This window comes from Pyxicephalus adspersus, chromosome 10 (genome assembly GCF_032062135.1).
Source record: "Pyxicephalus adspersus chromosome 10, UCB_Pads_2.0, whole genome shotgun sequence".
NCBI lineage: Eukaryota > Metazoa > Chordata > Amphibia > Anura > Pyxicephalidae > Pyxicephalus > Pyxicephalus adspersus.
Genome location: NC_092867.1, coordinates 3,469,221 through 3,487,271, shown reverse-complemented (window position 1 = coordinate 3,487,271; position 18,051 = coordinate 3,469,221). Strand labels below are relative to the sequence as shown.

Below are 18,051 nucleotides of genomic sequence, written 5' to 3'. Positions count from 1 at the left end.
CCCCTGTGGAGCCATCCGACCTCAGGAATTTCAGTCAGCTAAAAAAATGTATTACTCACAGTTTTTATAGGTGCATATAAAGATTTATGGGCAGGGAAACCGTTGGGGAGTTTTGATATCACTAGGTGCTGAGTATCCAGGTCTGTACCACAGTTTTGCCCATTATGAGGGGTTCCCCATACTTGTGCTGAGTTCCTGGGCCTCTCATAATGGGCACGGTTGGGGTACAGACCCAGGGACTCAGCACAGGGATGGGGAGCCCCCACATAATGGGCACAGATAGGGTACAGACCCACCATCCCTGTGCTGAGTTCCTGGGTTTGTACCCCAGCTGTGCCCATTATAAGGGGCTCCCCCCATCCTTGTGCTGGGTTCCTTGGGTCTGTACCCCGGCTGTACCCATTATGAGGGGTCCTCACCGTCCCTGTGCTAAGTTCCTGGGGTTTGTACCCCTGCTGTACCCATTATGAGGGTTCCTGACCATCCCTGTGCTGAGTTCCTGGGTTTGTACAACTGCTGTACACATTATGAGGGGTTCCCTCATTCATGTGCTGAGTTCCAGGGCCTCTCATAATGGGCATAGCTGGGGTAGAGACCCAGGGACTCAGTACAGGGATGGGGGAGCTTCATATAATGGGCACATATGGGGTACAGACCCACCATCCCTGTGCTGAATTCTTGGGTCTGTACCCCAGCTGTGCCCATTATGAGGGACTCCCCCATCCTTGTGCTGATTTTCTTAGTCTGTACCCCTACTGTGCCCATTATGAGGGGTCCTCACCGTCCCTGTGCTAAGTTCCGGGGTTTGTACCCCAGCTGTACCTACTGTGAGGGGTTCCCCCATTCATGTGCTGAGTTCCTGGGCCTCTCATAATGGGCACATATGGGGTACAGACCAAGGAAATCAGCACAAGGATGGCAGAGCCCCATATAATGGGCACATATGGGGTACAGACCCACCATCCCTGGGTCTGTAGCCTGGCTGTGCCCATCATCAGGATTCCTCTATTATGCAGAAGGTAACAGAGGAGGTGTAACGCAGGTGGGCAGTGCCATGCTACACTCTCAGGTGGGCAGGAACAGAGCCGGGCATTGTACCTGGGAGATCTCACTGAGCATACAGGTAATAGAAGAATAAAGTAAATGCCCCCCCCCATGTTACACAAATTTGCACATTCTGCTCTTTTTGTGAATATCTGTGACACTGATAATAAACTGAATGGATTTATTGTCTGCATTTATTAGCGTACAGTAAGTTGTGCACCAACACGGAGGTCAGGCTTTGCACCTTAATTACCCCACCCCACCCCCATGATGAATTCATTAATGTTGGCCTGACAGCCGTCCCTTGTCACCGGGGACTCTGCGCTGATCTATAATGCAACATAGCTGCGTTTCATGTGGAAATGCATGGCTGCGTCAGATCAGCTGAGGGGATTGGGAGAGCGAGGGGGGGATATAGAGCCCAATTATCTGCCCCCCCCCCCAGCATACAAATGGTTAAAGACCAGAGCTAGCTTGCTGCATGAAAAGAACAGCCGCTGTGGGTTAACCCCTTCCGTCAGCCTTCTGTGCAATAAGATGAAAATGGAAAAATCCCCCTGATAGGGGTCAGAGGCCGAAGAATTTTGGGGTTCACTTGGTTTGGGGGTTCTATATCTGCATTGTTAACAAATGCTGAACTCAATGCAAGGATTTTTATTCTCCCGGATATTAAAGACTTCACCAATCTCATGGATTTATCTCCACATTCCCCCTTGTCAAACACTGAGGATGATATAGCAAAGCAGTTGAGAAGATTCACGCGATACATTACATGAAGATTCACGCGATACATTACATGAAGATTCACTTCAATTATCCAATCAAGTGAAAAGCAAATTTTTGTTTATTTTTAATCTATTTCATCTTCTGCACGTGATTGGCTAATCAATGAACACAGCAACAATGTACCCAGCGACTCCTTTAGTGAATCAGCTTCAAAGGGGTCTATTTATTTGACATTCACTGATACATTCCCTGGTGAAGAGTCTATGTGTTTCAATGGCATGAACTGATTGAATGTTTCAGTGAATGTCAGAATAGTAAACAGACCCCTTTGAGGATGATTTACTAAAGGAGTTGAGAATCGACACTCAATAAACTGTTGTTGCATTGATTGAAACAAATGATGAAGATTCTCCAGCAGGGAATGTTTCAGTGAATGTCAGATTCACTGCTTTATAAACAGACAACAAAGTCTCCAAGCTTAGAGAATAAATTGACCGAACTCTTTCATTTCTCACCAGCCCAAACTCCATTTTTTTTCCAAGTGCACCCCTATCATAAAGGGCGAGACTAAATGCCCTATTTGCCCCCTTGGCACTTTGACCCTCCATCCAGCACATAAATTTGGCAAATTTTAGGAAAAAACAACAGACATCATTGTGAGCTGACACTGGTTCATTTTATGACCACTGGAGTGAATAAAACTGCAGCAGTTGTCCCAAGCAACCAATCAGAATCCATGCTTCTTTTTTAGAGCATCAAATCTATAATTAAAGGATATCTGACCGGTTGCAAGGAACAACAGCACTCATGGTCTGGCAGATTTCAATTTATCAAATCAGCTAAAAATACAAATATTAAAATAAAAAAACATATGTCAAGAACGATGCAAAATGATGATTTTAGTAGTAAAATATATTTATAATTAAGCATTCATAGGTTGACTTACAGCGGCATGCCTTGCAAAAAAAGGAAAGGCACGCTGCTTGTACGGAGTAAACAGTTTTTTTTTTACTCAATAACACAAGATATAAGATGATGAAGGGGTATTGGAGGAGATGGGAGCCAATGGGGGAACCCCTAATGGAGGGTATTAGTTTTTTAGTTTTGGGGGTTCTGTAATGGGGGGGGTCACACAATCCTTTTCCTCTCCCCCTTGCACAGAATCTTTTTGAAGGCTCTCCTGAAGTCATGGTTGAAGATGGTGTAGATAACGGGGTTCAGGGAGCTGTTACAATAGCCAAACCAGAAGAAAAATTTGAAGAGTTTCTCGGGAACGTTGCAGCTTTTGTTGCAGATGGCGATAAGGGAGTAAGTGAAAAAGAACGGGAACCAGCACACTACAAATACTCCAATGACCACGGCCAGGACAAAGGTGAATCTTTTCTCTCGGTTCTGCCTGCCCCTCCATCGGGAGGCTTTGGCACTTCTATCCTCCTCTCTCCGGGGCAAGCTGTCCCCCGGTTTGATCTGGCTCAGTTTGGTCTTCCCTTTGTTCCTGGGGACTTTGTCCGCCTTCTTCCTGGAGGAATACTGCTCTTGGTCATCATGATGATCAGAAGAGGAAGAGTCCTCCAGGTCCACCCCATTGGCCTCTGGCTCCCGGTGTTGCTCCCCTCCAGACCCCCCGGCCTTCTCCCCATTGAGTTTTACCGGCAAGTCCTTGTCGGCGTAGCCATTGTGTCTTTTCTCGGCTTCGCCGTTGCTCCTCTTGCTGGGAGGGACCCTGGTCCTCTTCTTTGCTATCTGGTAGATCCTGATGTAGACCAGGATCATGATGACGCAAGGGGCGAAGAAGGAACCGATGCAGGAGGAGATGATGTACCACTTCTCTTCATTGATCTTGCACTTTGGCTCTTCTTCCTTGCCACTTTCTTTCTCAATGGTGATGAGCGGTGGGAATGAAATCACAGCTGAGATGACCCACACGATGACAATGATGCATTTGATCCGGCGGGGGGTCCTTTTGAGGTTGTACTCTATGGCTTGGGTGATGGACCAGTAACGGTCAAGGCTGATGGCACACAGGTGCACAATGGAGGAAGTGCAAAAGAGGACGTCCAAAGCCAAATAGATCTCACACCACACCTTGCCAAAGTACCAATAGCCCATCACCTCATTGGCCAATGAAAAGGGCATGACCAAGGTGGCCACCAAAATGTCTGCTGAGGCCAAGGAGACCAGGAACAAGTTCTGAGGGGCTTTCAGAGCTCTGCTTGTAAACACTGCGATGACCACAAGGACATTGCCAAACACTGTGAAGAGCATGAGAATACCCACCATGGATATGAGTGCCAGTGTGACCTGCAGGGAGTATGGGGGTTCCCCTTCCTCAGGAATAGTCTCATTGTTCAGAGTGCCATTGGCACAGTCCCCTAGGCACTCCATGGCAGAGATGCCCCCCCTTGCCGCTAACGGGTTCTCAAAGTTAATCATGAAATATCAATGTGTCTTCTCCTGGGTTTAGCAGACTTGTCTGGGTGTGACATTGAACCGAGCCACAGGCGAGAGTTCTTAGCAGCAGCCTGGGTTGGCCATGTCCACCTTCTATTCTGCACACCAGTTCCCTGCTCCTACTACTCCACACAGGGGTGACACACAGTTCCCGGCACCTCTCAGTCTTTGATCTCTTCCCCCCACCTGTTTATTTGCTGAGTAACGTAGTCCGGACTCTTACCTGCCTGGACATCTGAATGAGCTGCAGGCAGCACACCTGTCCTTGGGTGGGTCAGGGACACAACATGGCTGTGGCATCAAGGGTTAAAGGAAGGATTTAGGAGACGTGATGGGTCACCTGAGGGACAAATATTAAAGAGGGTCATCTGGATTCCCAGTGTGATTGCACAAATGTCCAAACAGGTTTTACAAATGTAGCAGCAAGTCCGGTGTCAGGTAGAGAAGACTTCAAGTCCTGTGTCCAGGTGGAGGTGGCTGGAAAAATTCTGTGTTCCAGTACAGTGACCCGCAGGTCTTGTGTCCAGGGGGGTAATCTGTACCCCGGGTACACCTGGATGCTGTGGAATACCTGCGTCCTGTATCTGCTCAGCAGTGCAATAGTTGGGTGCTGTCTCTGCTCAGCCTGGGTGCTGCCTCCGTCACTGGCTGTGATATATGGGTGATGTCTTCAGTCGCAGCTCACGGGTGCTGTCTCTTCTGTTGGATCAGAACATTGATCTTGGTGCTGTCTCTGCTTCCAGTTGGGTTACTATACTGATCTGGGTGCTGTCTCTGCTTCCAGTTGGGTCAGAACAGTGATCCAGGTGCTGTCTCTGTCTGGAGGTAGGTCAGAACACTGATGTAGGTTTCCTCATATAGTTGGGTCAGAACACAAATCCAAGTACTGCTCCTTCTTCTTGGGTCAGATCAGTGATCTTGGTGGTTGCCTTTGTTGATGATCTGAGCAATATGTGGGTCCTGTGTTTGGCTGCAGCTGCTCAGTGCAATCCCTATTGGCAGACAGTGCCTGTGCTGTGTGAACAGATCGAGCTCCTGTTTGCTGTATGAGCTCCCAGCTCTGGACTCATATATAGCAGCACAGTCAGTGCTTGAGCAGAGAACAGGCAACGTCACCCCCACGTGGGTATTCACCATCCCTACACCCTGCACACACCCTCCACACTGCCATGGCTGCAACCAGGAGACTGTGCACACCTTCCTGCCCAATAACAGTCACACCAAACACATTTCCAGGGACATCAATAAAAAAAGAGCCCCAAAAAAATAAAAATTACACACCATTCCATTTTTTTATTTTAAGCCTATTATTACTTTTTTCTTTGTCCACTTTTGTTTTAGACTCTTTGCTTTTGTTTTATTATTATTGCTATTTTTGTTATTGTATGCTAAGTTTTGTTCTCTTTTGTTTTAGTTAATATTTTATGTAGTTTTTTTTTTTTTCTGTTTATATGTATTCCTATTTTTGCTATTTATTCCCAATGCTTTGTTTTCATTGTTTTATTATATGTTGGCTATTTATGCTATTTGTGTTATTGTATGCTAATTTTTGCTGCAAGTTTTCTTTTGTTTTTAAACATTTTGATGAATGAGCTGCATTAAGTTTAATAATATTTTATGGGTTTATTTGCTGTATGTTTTTTTTTGTTTGTTTTGTTGTGCTGAATATATGTATTCCTATTTTTTACAATTCATCCCCATTGCAATGGCTTTGTTTGCTTTTGTTTTCATTGTTTTAAAATAGGATGGCTATTTATGTTATTTTATGCTCAATTTAAGTTCTCATTTCTAAATGTTTTCTAAAATTTCTACTTTGGAAAGATCCTATGTTGTTGATTCTTTTTGCTGTTTATATTTATTTTTATTTTATTTTTTTTTTTGTCATTCTCATTGCTATGGCTTTATCTACTTTTGTTTTTATTGTTTTATTAATTTGAAACCAAATTTGATTAATTTTTATGTTGTTTTATGCCCATTTTTGCTGCAAGTTCACATTTCTTGTCCAAAATTTCTACTTTGGTAATGTTGCTTTTTTGCTTTATATATTTATTTCTATGCTTACTATTCATTCCCATTGCAATGGCTTTTTTATTACTTTACTTTTTTATTACTTATTGCTATTTATGGTATTTTTTTTGCCCATATTCCTGCAAATTATGATTTCTTTGCCCGTTCCAAAACATTTTTTGCTGTTTATATTGTTTATAAAAAAAATGTTTCTATATTTTAATTGCCCACTTTCTATAACAACCACTTTATTGTTTTCAAAGAAACAGAAACCATTCAGCGATCAGCATAGAGCTTCCTGGTGTATACAAAACAACACATAAGTTAGTGGTTGAATCCAATGGGAAGTTCATGTCAGGGTGAGGTAATGGAAGAGAAGAATGATACATAAAAACACCAAAACGATAACAACATCTGCAAGTCTTGACCTCAAATCTGAAGTGAGGTGTCCAGGGTAGGTACAGGTGCAGACATAGGGAGGAGCAAAGTTTGCCGTCGCACAAAGGGCCCCAGAACCTCCTCAGCCAAGGGAGCCCCAACTTAGTTTAGCAGGGGGCCCCAAAGTCATTTGCACAGGGTCTACTGTTAGTTACATCCACCACTGGGTAGGTATGGCTACTTTCTTGGGTGTAAGCTCACCTATTGCATTTTATGCTACCCACACATATTTGATTTTCAGTGCAATATTGCAATCATTACAGACCCCTCACACTGGTGGTCAGTAGGATAAATGCCCCCTCCTCCCTTACAATAGTCATCAGAATGCCAACACAAACAATATTATTGGTATTGGCCCTTGAACTTAGGTAGGCACCAAATGGGAGATCAAGAAACCCCTAGCAACCTCTGGAAGAAACTTGGTTGGGAATGTCGGATTTATCGAATTAAAAAAATTTCAATGTGTACGGGTAATGTTAGTCAAATGCAAAAATCCAAATAAAATGAGCAAAGTAATCGCATTTGAATTGCACTTCTTAGCACTCTTTGCAGCGCTGGGTCCCAGGTTGGAATCTCGGCCAGGACACTATCTGCATGGAGTTTGCAGGTTCTACATGTGTTTCCTCCCACATTCCAAAAACATGCAGTTAGGTTAATTGGCTTCCCCCTAAAATTGCGCTTAGACTGTAATAATGATATATGACTATGGTAGGGAGATTAGATTGTGAGCCCCTTAGAGGGACAGCTAGTGACATGGCTATAGACTTTGTACAGTGTTGCATAATATGTCGGCGCTATATAAATAATGTGCAATAGTAATAATAAAAGTCAATGTGCATTATTAATCGTATGCAACAACGCATTTCATACATAGAGATTCACTTTGAAGTGTTTTTCTCTCTTTCACTCTCGGAGATTCTTACCAAAATGAATTCCTGTTTTTGAAAGATCTGTCAATGGACCTCAGCACATGAAAAGCCTCACCTGCTGCATTATTAACAATGCTGAGCACGGCAATGTCTGTGTATGTTTGCATTGGAGGGTCATATAAATAAATGGCACCATAATGCACAAAGTGCTGCACAGTAAAATGTGCATTTCTGCCATGCACAAGGGTGACGCCTGCTATATATATATATATTGCCAATTACCAATTTACTTTTTCAAAACGATGAAACATGAACAGAATAGCAAAATTCCATCTTCGGGCAAAAACTTCCCCACCGCTCACCTACCACCTACCCATCCCACATGATCTAGGTTCTGCTTTCTGGTTGCCATCTGTCCTCACCTGCAGACTATCACTGCAGCTTCCTCTTTTCCAATATTAAAGGTCCCCATGCCCATGTCACACAGAGACGAGCACAAAGCATTTTCTCGATAGCCCTGTTGCAAGAAATGGGCCAACGCTTGGGTTTAGCATGAAAATATCATAATGCCCTGACTGGTGGTTATCAATCTGCAGGACAAGGTGTTCCCAGACTGGTTGTATTTGCATGCAGACCACGTTAGAGACTTCCACATATGATAATGAGCCTCCACGATTGAAAGAACTGACCTCCAATAGATGAAAGGTACATGGCAGGGACAGGCTGGGGAGAAGGGGATAGATCATTTTGAACATCCTTTAGCTAGAAGTGAAGTGGGCTGGATCAGATTTGCTGCAGCTTTGAATGCACACTGTGTGTTAATGCCCACATCATTTTTACTGCCACACAAAAGTGTTAAATCAGAGACACATGGATACTTCTAATCATGCCATGAGAGGGAATACAGCACCTCATGGTCCTCCGGTTTGCAAAGGGCTTAATAACTTCCCTGGAAATTATAATATTAATATTATCAATTATAATAACAGTATTTATGTAATGCCAACATATTACGCAGCGCTGTGCAATAAATAGGGCATATAAAACCAGTCACCAAGTCCAATTTACGTATGACAGCAAACCTGAGGAGATTTGGGCTTTGCAATGACCACCGCTGGGGGTTACAGGCACTAAGTGACCAATGGCTATTGCTTCAGCATGCGGTAAGTGAAAAATCGATCCCAACTGCTCCAAAAATCCACAGTGACACGAGATCTGCAGAACGCTGTACTGATTTCCACTGCAGTTGTGAAGACTTTGTGGATTTATCATCTGACCCCCAACTGTGCATGATCATGAGCTGTGTAGCGTACAGTTAGACAGTTATTAATATACAGTATTTATATAGTGCCTTCATATTATGTAGCGCTGTACAAAGTCCATAGTCATCTCACTGGCTGTCCATCAAAGGAGCTCACAATCTAATGTCCCCACCATATTCATATGGCATTACCACAGTCTAAGGACAATTTTAGGGGGAAGCCATTTAACCTAACTGCATGTTTTTGGAATGTGGGAGGAAACCCACGCAGACACAGGTAGATCCTGCAAACTCTATGCAGATAGTGCCCTGGCCGAGATTGCAACCTGGGACCCAGCTCTGCAAAGGTCGGAGTGCTAACCACTGAGCCACCGTGCTGCCCACGTTGCCACTGGAACACAGACACAGATGTGTCCCCATTGGAAGATTTCACCTCATTTCATCAGGGTAGGTGAATCACCAGAATGGGGACACAGATGGTTTCAAAACTTGAGATTCCCTATGTATGTGTCCCCATAACCACTTTTAAATTTAAAGATGGCTGCCTGGTCCCTGATATCTCCGCACCTCCTATTTAATCCTGGAGTTTCGCCTTGTCCTGTGTGTTGTTTCTCATGAAATATTTTGTAAACCTGAATTTCTTGTTATGGATTAATTGCACAACGCTTATCGCAGCACAACGTTATTAATATCTCGTTTGGGTTATTTATAAACCTTCAGCAGAGGAAAATAAATATTACGTTTTAAAGGATCGCTACACCCAAAAGTCTTGTGGGCGGATGTTTGCATCGGTATTTAGAATCTCTCCGGGATTCGGGTGGTGGGATCTCTGCAGCTGGATTCCCAGCCACGCCCACCTAGATTGTAAGCTCTTCAGGGCAGGGTCCTCTCCTCCACTTGTATCACTGTCTGTATCTGTCAGTCATTTGCAACCCCTATTTAATGTACAGCGCTGTGGAATATGTTGGCTTTATATAAATCCTGTTTATTATTATTATAATGAATAAAAATAATAATATAAATGCTGAAATACTTGGGGGTCCCCCAATTTACTTTCATTGATGAGGAGTGCAGCAGGAACAGGGAGACAGCTCGTTTCCTTGGTGTTGGAGTTGTTTTGATTTCTGTATAACATATAATTTATATCTGGAGATCAGTATAACATATAACTTATATCTAGAGATCGGTATATTAAATAACTTATATCTGGGTAACTTATATCTGGGGATGGGTGATGTCACTTCCTGTATGATATAACGATGATGTCACCGTTGTCACATGATGTTTGCGCCCTTGCTTTACGTTGATGGAATTTGCGATGATTTCTTTCACCTTATATTGTGATAATGATGTCAGGCTGTTCCGGAGTCTGTGTACCTCCTGTTAATTATCATCCACCTTATAATTAGGCTGATAAGTAACGGGCGGAGAGGACAAACATGTTGTGGTGACTCCGGCGGCTTCTGGCGGCCAGCTGACAGGTAATTGGCGGCTGTTTTTTTTGCTGAGCTGCTGTTTGGCTTTTGTGCTGTGGTCAGTATGGCTCAGGAAGTCTCTGAGGGATTCAATGACTTGGAAACATCATTAGTTCATCGAGTGTTACATTGTAACTATAACACTGGCTGGTCCTAAAGAGAACCTGTCATGAAGGAATATGAAAGCTTCCTGGAAATACCAGCTGACTGACTGTCTCTGCAATCACGTCAGACATTGTTGTCTGTGTGCTTGTTCCAGGTCAGATCTTAGAAACATTGAAGCCATTGGCCGAGCATGATAGCGTCAATGCTGAAACCAAAGGATTGACCATAAACTCATTATTATTATGTTTTTATATAGCAATGACTTGGCCACATTGACACAGAAACCCAGCAATTACCTAATGCTTAAGAAACACACAAATACATACAAACTCCATGCAGATCTAACCCTGGGACTCACCTAAGTATTCACCACTGAGCCAGCATGCCAATCATTCACTTGTGGAGACATCACAAAAGAATAAGAGGGAAAATGAGATTGACATTATTCCTTTTTTAATGTTCAGCTTTGATAGTGTCATATTACAGTCATTAGTTGGGCTGGAGGGTAAATGACTTTCGGCTTCAGGGAATGGGAGTCTCAAGGCGAAATAGATATTTGGGCAGAGGAAGAAAGGATTAGCATTATTACTTTGCTGATGCTGGGCTCTCTAATAAGCAAGCCCAGCACTACCAACATGATTCTTGTGACCTATGTGTATTGGATGAGGTAAAACCAAGCTCCCACCCCTCCTATAAAAAGAACATACATAACATTTACATAAATACAATCATACAATAAATCCAAAAGAACGGACTATCAACCAGATAATACATTTGAATTTAAAGCATAAAATGTACTATAATAACAATAAACTACGAATAGTTAAAAAAAGCTCCTGGAAAGATCTCAAATGTTTCCTCTCGACGCGTTTCACCAGGCACAGGCTGCTTCCTCAGGAGATCTGAACATGATGTAAATACATATATATAAATTATACAACATGAGTTATATAATTTCTTATTACAATTCCAAATCTGATTGGCTACAGTTAAACATAAAAAAAGAACACCCTATTAGGAGTTTTCAATAAGAGTAAAAGGTTGGCGGGTAACTGAACCAAGGCATTTAGTCACGTGATCGCTGATGAAGGAGGAGCATCTCTGATCATATGACCGAGCTTCATAGTCATCTGATCAGTGCTAGGGGAGGAGCCTAGATCAGCATTTTCAGCAGGAATATTTCTGCCCTTTAATATTTATTTATCCAACCCAGCAAGAGAATGTTTTTTTTTTAATCAATACAGATTATAGAATTTATTCTATAGCTGCCAAGAAGACAAATGTAATCACAGTGAGGAGTGTTTTGTATAGAATGTCATTTTCTGATTGACTATAGGAGGGACACCCACCCAAAAATCAGGTTGGTATCTATAGGACAGAAGCAGGCGAGACAATGCAATATAATTTTTTTTTTATCTTCAAACTGTTACACTTTGGCTGCATTGCAGTTCTTAGAATGAGTTTCCTGGTGACAACAGTGGACCATACCTGTGCAATGTGTTTAAATTGCTACTGATAATTTGCAGGAAGTAATTGCTGCAAATGTGCCAGGCATAGCTTGTGGCAGCCTCAGTAACGATTGCACTCTCAGGTTTCTGTTGGTGAATATTCTGATTTCTATCCTACAATCTGCATGACAGCTTGTCCTGAGCAGAGGAGCCTGATACAGAACAATGAGCTGTCGCCATCTACTGGCAGCTTCTCTCACTGCAACAGATGACAGTGACATATATACACTGATAGACTGTTAAAAAACATTAAAACTGCTTGCTTATATTATATAGGTCTTTCCATCCATGCTGCTAAAACAGCTCTGCATCTGAGCTATCAAACACCAACAGATCTAAGTCACATTGCTTGAATTCTTCTGATGCTGCCATCACTTCCCCAGACTAATGATGCACAAGCACCTATCCATCTTTATGATGTAAAAGAAAATATGATTTATCAGACCAGGTCATCTTCTTCTATTGCTCCATTTCTGATACTTAGGAGTCCATTGTAGGCACCCTTGGTGGTGAGCAGAGGTCAGCATGCATAACAAGCTGCATTGCACTGTGTGTCCTGATACTTTGTTCTCATGGCCAGCATTGCATTTGCTGCAGTAGCTGATCTGTGGGATAAAACCAGATGTGATTGGACATAAATCAATAAAACTTGGGCACCCATCACCATGTTGAAAGCTTTTACCCAGTTTGGAAGGCAAATAGGGGCACCACACAATATCCGCTGATTTGGAGATGCTATGACCCAAATGCCCCAGATCCAAACAATTGTCATGTTTCCTGCCTCCAACACATCACCTTCAAGAAATGTGCCGCCTAATACCCCTTCTTCCTTATTAGGGGCCATTGTGCCCAGATTATCAATTACTGTATTGCTATGATTGAAGATATTCTGATATAATAGATTGGATCAGCCTTTCTCAGCTTTTTTTATCCCAGAGGAACCTTGGAAATATTCATTTTTATTATGCGGTATTTATAGCACCAACATATTTGGCAGAGCTGTACATAGTCATGGTCATGGCACATAGTCAAGTCCATAGTCGTGGCACTCGCTGTCCCTCAAAGGGGCTCACAATCTAATGTCCCTACCATATGTCTTTATTTCAGTCTAAGGTCAATTTGGGGGGAAGCCAATTAACCTCACTTTATGTTTTTGGAATGTCAGAGGAAACCCACACAAACACAAGGGGAACCTGCAAACTCCATGCAGATAGTGTCTTGGCCGAGATTCGAACCTGGGATCTAGCGCTGCAAAAGGCAAAGAGGTGCTAACCACTGAGCAACCAGAAATTTGGGATTAAGGAGGAGGAGAATCCTGCAGGAGCAAGCAAGAATTGAAGATATTCTGATATAATAGATTACATCAGCCTTTTTTCTATCCTAGAGAAACTCTAGGAATATGAATTTTTATTATGCAGTATTTATATAGCGCCAACATATTACGCAGTACTGTACAAAGTCCATAGTCATGTCACTCGCTGTTCCTTAAAGGAGCTCACAATCTAATTTCCCTACCATGTGTTTAATACAGTCTAAGGACAATTTGAGGGGAAGCCAGTTAACCTCACTGCATGTTTTTATAATGTGAAAGGAAACATACACAAACACAAGGAGAACCTGCAAACTCCATGCAGATAGTGTCTTGGCCAAGACTCAAACCTGGGACCCAGTGCTGCAAAGGAGTGCTAAGCACTGAGCCACCAGGAATTTGGGATTAACCCCCAATATCCTCCTTTATAATGCAGGATTGCTGCTCCTGCATTGTACAACAGACTGCCCTAAAGATGACCGGTCACACAAGAATCCTGCAGGAGCAAGCAAGAAAATAGGTAAAATGCCTTTCTACCAGTACCCTGGGTATAAATGAATGTTTCACCCTTGCAATGTAGGAGGGGCAGCACTAGAAGGGCAATTTTTCACAATGCCCAGGGTTAAGATTTACAAAAGAATCTTTTGAAAAAATGTACACATACTGTATGAGATTTCACTGCTTAAGTTTAGATCACTTTATCTTTATGATGTCTTTGTGTATCCGTGCCACCTTCCCACATTCCCTGGCACTCTGCGGAAACTGGCATTTGCCAGAATGGCTTCTGGGCTGATGCAATTCTAAAGGGGGGTGATCAGCACCAACTGCAGGATATCACAGAATTCTCCTCCAAATTATTTATTAAGCTGGATGTGTTTCCTGCACATAACAATTCTCTTTTGATGTTACCTATTAATTTTTATTTGTTACAGCTGTGCCATGTTCTCATTCTGCTTCCTAGCTTCATTCTGCCTTACCAATATCCATTATATACATCAAATTCCCAAATGCCATCCCTATCCTTGTAGTATCCAGCAATGCTTGCACTGAGACTGGGGAGGAAGCGTTCAGTGTGCTGCATCATTTCTGAACAGCAATTATTATCAGATTTTTTCTTTTAGGATAACAGAACTTATTGCTAACAATCTACTTTATCCTGGAGGGTTGGCTGTCATTTGTTGCCCCTATTGGGACTAATTGCAACCTATGCTTTTCCTGCTTTGATTCTCAGCATGGCACAAGATAGTGGGTCACGCTGCCACCCTGTCGGAATTTTTCCCATAGTACACCGTGCTGCTCTGGTAAATGATGAACAAGCACTCCCCCATCTTTATGGTCTAAAAGAAAATCCGATTCATCAGACCTGGGAAACTTTGTGCAATTTTTGCTAATAACTACTTTATTCCTGGCGGGCGCCTATTATTTGTTGCCACTTATTTTTATTATTATTATTAGGATTTATATAGCGCCAACATATTATGCAGCACTGTACGTTAAATAGGGGTTGCAAACGACAGACAGTGACACAGGAGGAGAGGACCCTGCCCTAAAGAGCTTACAATCTAAGAGCTAATTGCAACCTATGGCACAAGGAAAAGAAAATGATTAATTGGCATCGATTTAGCCCCAGTGGCCCCCAAAGAGGAGTTTGTTCCTTACAAAATCAGGAAAAAGGGATCAGAGGTGGCACAGCAGGAAGAAGCCCAGTGTGGGAGATATTCTGCCTGGGGTTGGGGTTTCAGAGAGAATTTAGGTAGGTGTGTACATTGTGTGTGCAGATGTGTAACAATCACTGCACCTCTTCCAAATCTTTTTTTTTTTGTCTATCTGATTTTTAATGGAAGTTAATTTTATGCTTTGTGCTCCTGCCTGTAACAGCATGAACAAAAAATTCTAGCATTTCACAGGTGCACCGTAATGATCTCGTTGCTGGTGCAGACAAAGCGTTCCTACCCTCACAGCGGTGCGCCTAAGTGGCACAACAAACAGACTGGCGGATGTGTTTTGCCTATTGCAAACGACAGCCGACTTCCAAAGAAAAAAAAAAAAAACATACCGTGCCCAATACCAGCTTGCCAGGGACTCTGTGCAATTATCTGATTGCTGAGGCAGGCGATTATTATAGATGTGTATTGTGACACAGATGTGCTGAAGTAATTATAAATCTCCGGGTACAGCGCTCAGGTGTTGGCATTCATTGAAATAATACAATTTACTCCATGAATACTGAGTGGTGCTTCAATGTGCTATGTTGGTAGGACAAATGAATTGCTTTTGTGATGCAGATACATCATTTTTCTAAGTAATATCTTCACCTTGCTTTCACGACAATTGTAATTCCATCATATCCAATGGTTGGCCATGTTGGGGGTGTAGTGTTCTATGTATGGGGTGTAATAGAATTGTATGATGATGGTGTCCAGTGGTCGGCCATGTTGGGGGTGTAGTGTTCTATGTATGGGGTGTAATAGAATTGTATGATGATGGTGTCCAGTGGTCGGCCACGTTGGGGGTGTAGTGTTCTATGTATTGGGGGTGTAGTGTTCTATGGATGGGGTGTAATTCAATTGTATGATGATGGTGTCCAGTGGTCGGCCATGTTGGGGGCGTAGTGTTCTATGTATTAAGTGTAATAGAATTGCATTATAATGATGTCCGGTGGTCGGCCATGGTCTTCAGAAGTTACCAGAGCCATCACAACCTGTAGATGCCTCAATCCGTATTTGCTAAATCAAATAAATATTACCAAAAACAATGCTCCTTTATTTTGTATTAGAAAAAGATAAAAGGGCACTCACCTTGTATGGTGCTCCAATCAGTACCAGTACGTACAGTTTTAACCCACTTGTGATCTATCCTGGAGGAAAATTAAACAGGTAGACTTAAAAAGAAGGCAGAACAAGAGTCAAACACATACTGATGCTAATTAGAGAACTTTGAACGTGTTTTTTTTTGTTTTGTTTTTATGTGGACTCTCCTTTGTCTTACTACGTGGTATAGAAAGTGCAAAATATTATAATTTACAAATCGGATATATAAATGTTGCAGACTTTGAAATTGTTGAATGCCTGGCTGTTTGGCTTAAAAAGTTTGAACTAATGACCTAGACAAAGTCACCATATTAAAAACTTAAGGTCTGCAAGTTTGTTCCAAGATAAGGTCTGAAGCCAGTGGACCAGAATGACCCAAAGGTAACTACTTGAGCAGTGGCAGTCTCCCTTAGTATTGGCTTTTTGTATACATAGAGTGGAGCAGTGTTAGGAGACAAAGGTGCAGAATACCTGTGTGTGCTAGAAATGACATTGATCATTTATTTTCTTATCTTATACACATAAAGCCAGTGACCAACCATGACGCTAACACGTGGAGGGCTTGGCAACAATCAGCTGATTTGTGTAGGTGGAGGGTAACCCTGCATTGTGTGCTTATAGCGATATCTATGCACTTGAGGATTGCGGAACAGTATATAGGCGTTTTCCTGGACTGCACAGAATGCAGGGACCTCAGCAAAGGGGCTTATAGCAATGCAAGGACCTGCAAAAATGTAAAGCCCAACTTCTTGCATAATTATTTTGGTTTTTTTTTTGTTGTTTTTTTATGTGACAAGCCTCAGGCATTGTTTTCTTTGCCTCCTCCTGGACAGGGCTTAATAATGTAGGACTTAACCCTGATGTGATAAAGTAAGCACCATTCTCTGCATCATTAGACAGAGTACAGGGCACCATCATCATGTCCCCTCAGGGGTGGGTCTATGGCAACCCACATTAACAGCCAATAGTCTTCCTTGTTGATGGATGTTTATCATTAAACCAAGCAAACTGAGGACATCTTGTGGTGGAATGTTTTACTGCGGGAGGGCAGGTCCTAGTCTAAGCTGCATATTTTTCATTATTTAAAGGGCAAAAACAAATATTGTAAACTATAATTAGGCAACACAAGCATCTCTTTAAAGCTTATCCTCCAATGAAATTATTTTCACCTACCCTGTGATCTCTAAATCTTGCTTTTCTACAGCTGTTCCAATATACCTGGTGCTTCTGGGTATGATCATGTGACTTACTCTTTTGGAGCTTACACCTCACCTCAAGAAGCATAATGAGCCAGTTGACTGGGGGTAATACAAATTTGTCACTTTGCATTAGTATTACCAAATGTAGCCAAACATATGTAAAATCAAAGATGGCCACATCTTGGGTACAATAGAGCACAGATAAACACATTGCTAGGGGAAAAGTTAGAACTTCTTGCACTACTGTTGTCTATGCTTAGCTGGCATGACCCTGTAGTTCACCCCCTCCCATTTCCAACAATAGGAAGGGTAGAATCTTGCACAGAAATATGAACTGACTGTGAGCATCAAGCTCTGTAAAAAGCAAACAAAGTGGCAGTGCTGCAATAAAATCCCTAGTAATGTTGTTAGCCTTACCCTGGTAAAATAAAGAACCCCTTTGGAGTCCAGTAGGGACGACAACACTGTTCAGCATTTTAGAGCAGCCGAGGTGTTGTCAGTTTACTACAGAAGTTAAGAGCTCACAATTCCTGGCAGTTATTTTTCTGTTCTTGTGCTACAGAGATTACCTAATTTTAATAAGTTTTCCCCAACATTCAAAGGTTACCTGGTGACTGCCACTGTTGTGGGCTAGATTAGCCAGTAGTTTGTCCTCAAATGGTTACTAACCAGTCTGCAGCGAGATTCCCCTTATTATACAAGACCTTTATCTGGTGCTGACGCACGGATCGTTCACATACAAGGACCTGAAGAAAGAAGGCTGACACAATGCACAGTTTGAACATCTGTTTAATGTGATAACTGCTGACATTTATATTTACAATGATTAAGAGAAAGGCAAACAAAAAA

At 42.4% G+C, this 18,051-nt stretch overlaps 1 protein-coding gene across 1 annotated transcript; it reads right to left on the bottom strand.

Moving 5' to 3' along the window:
- Positions 1–2,649: 2,649 nt before the first annotated feature.
- On the bottom strand, positions 2,650–5,323 carry ADRA2A (adrenoceptor alpha 2A). The gene has a single exon (XM_072424242.1). The coding sequence runs from the start codon at positions 4,201–4,203 to the stop codon at positions 2,899–2,901; it is 1,305 nt and encodes a 434-aa protein (XP_072280343.1). The 5' UTR covers positions 4,204–5,323; the 3' UTR covers positions 2,650–2,898.
- Positions 5,324–18,051: the final 12,728 nt, after the last annotated feature.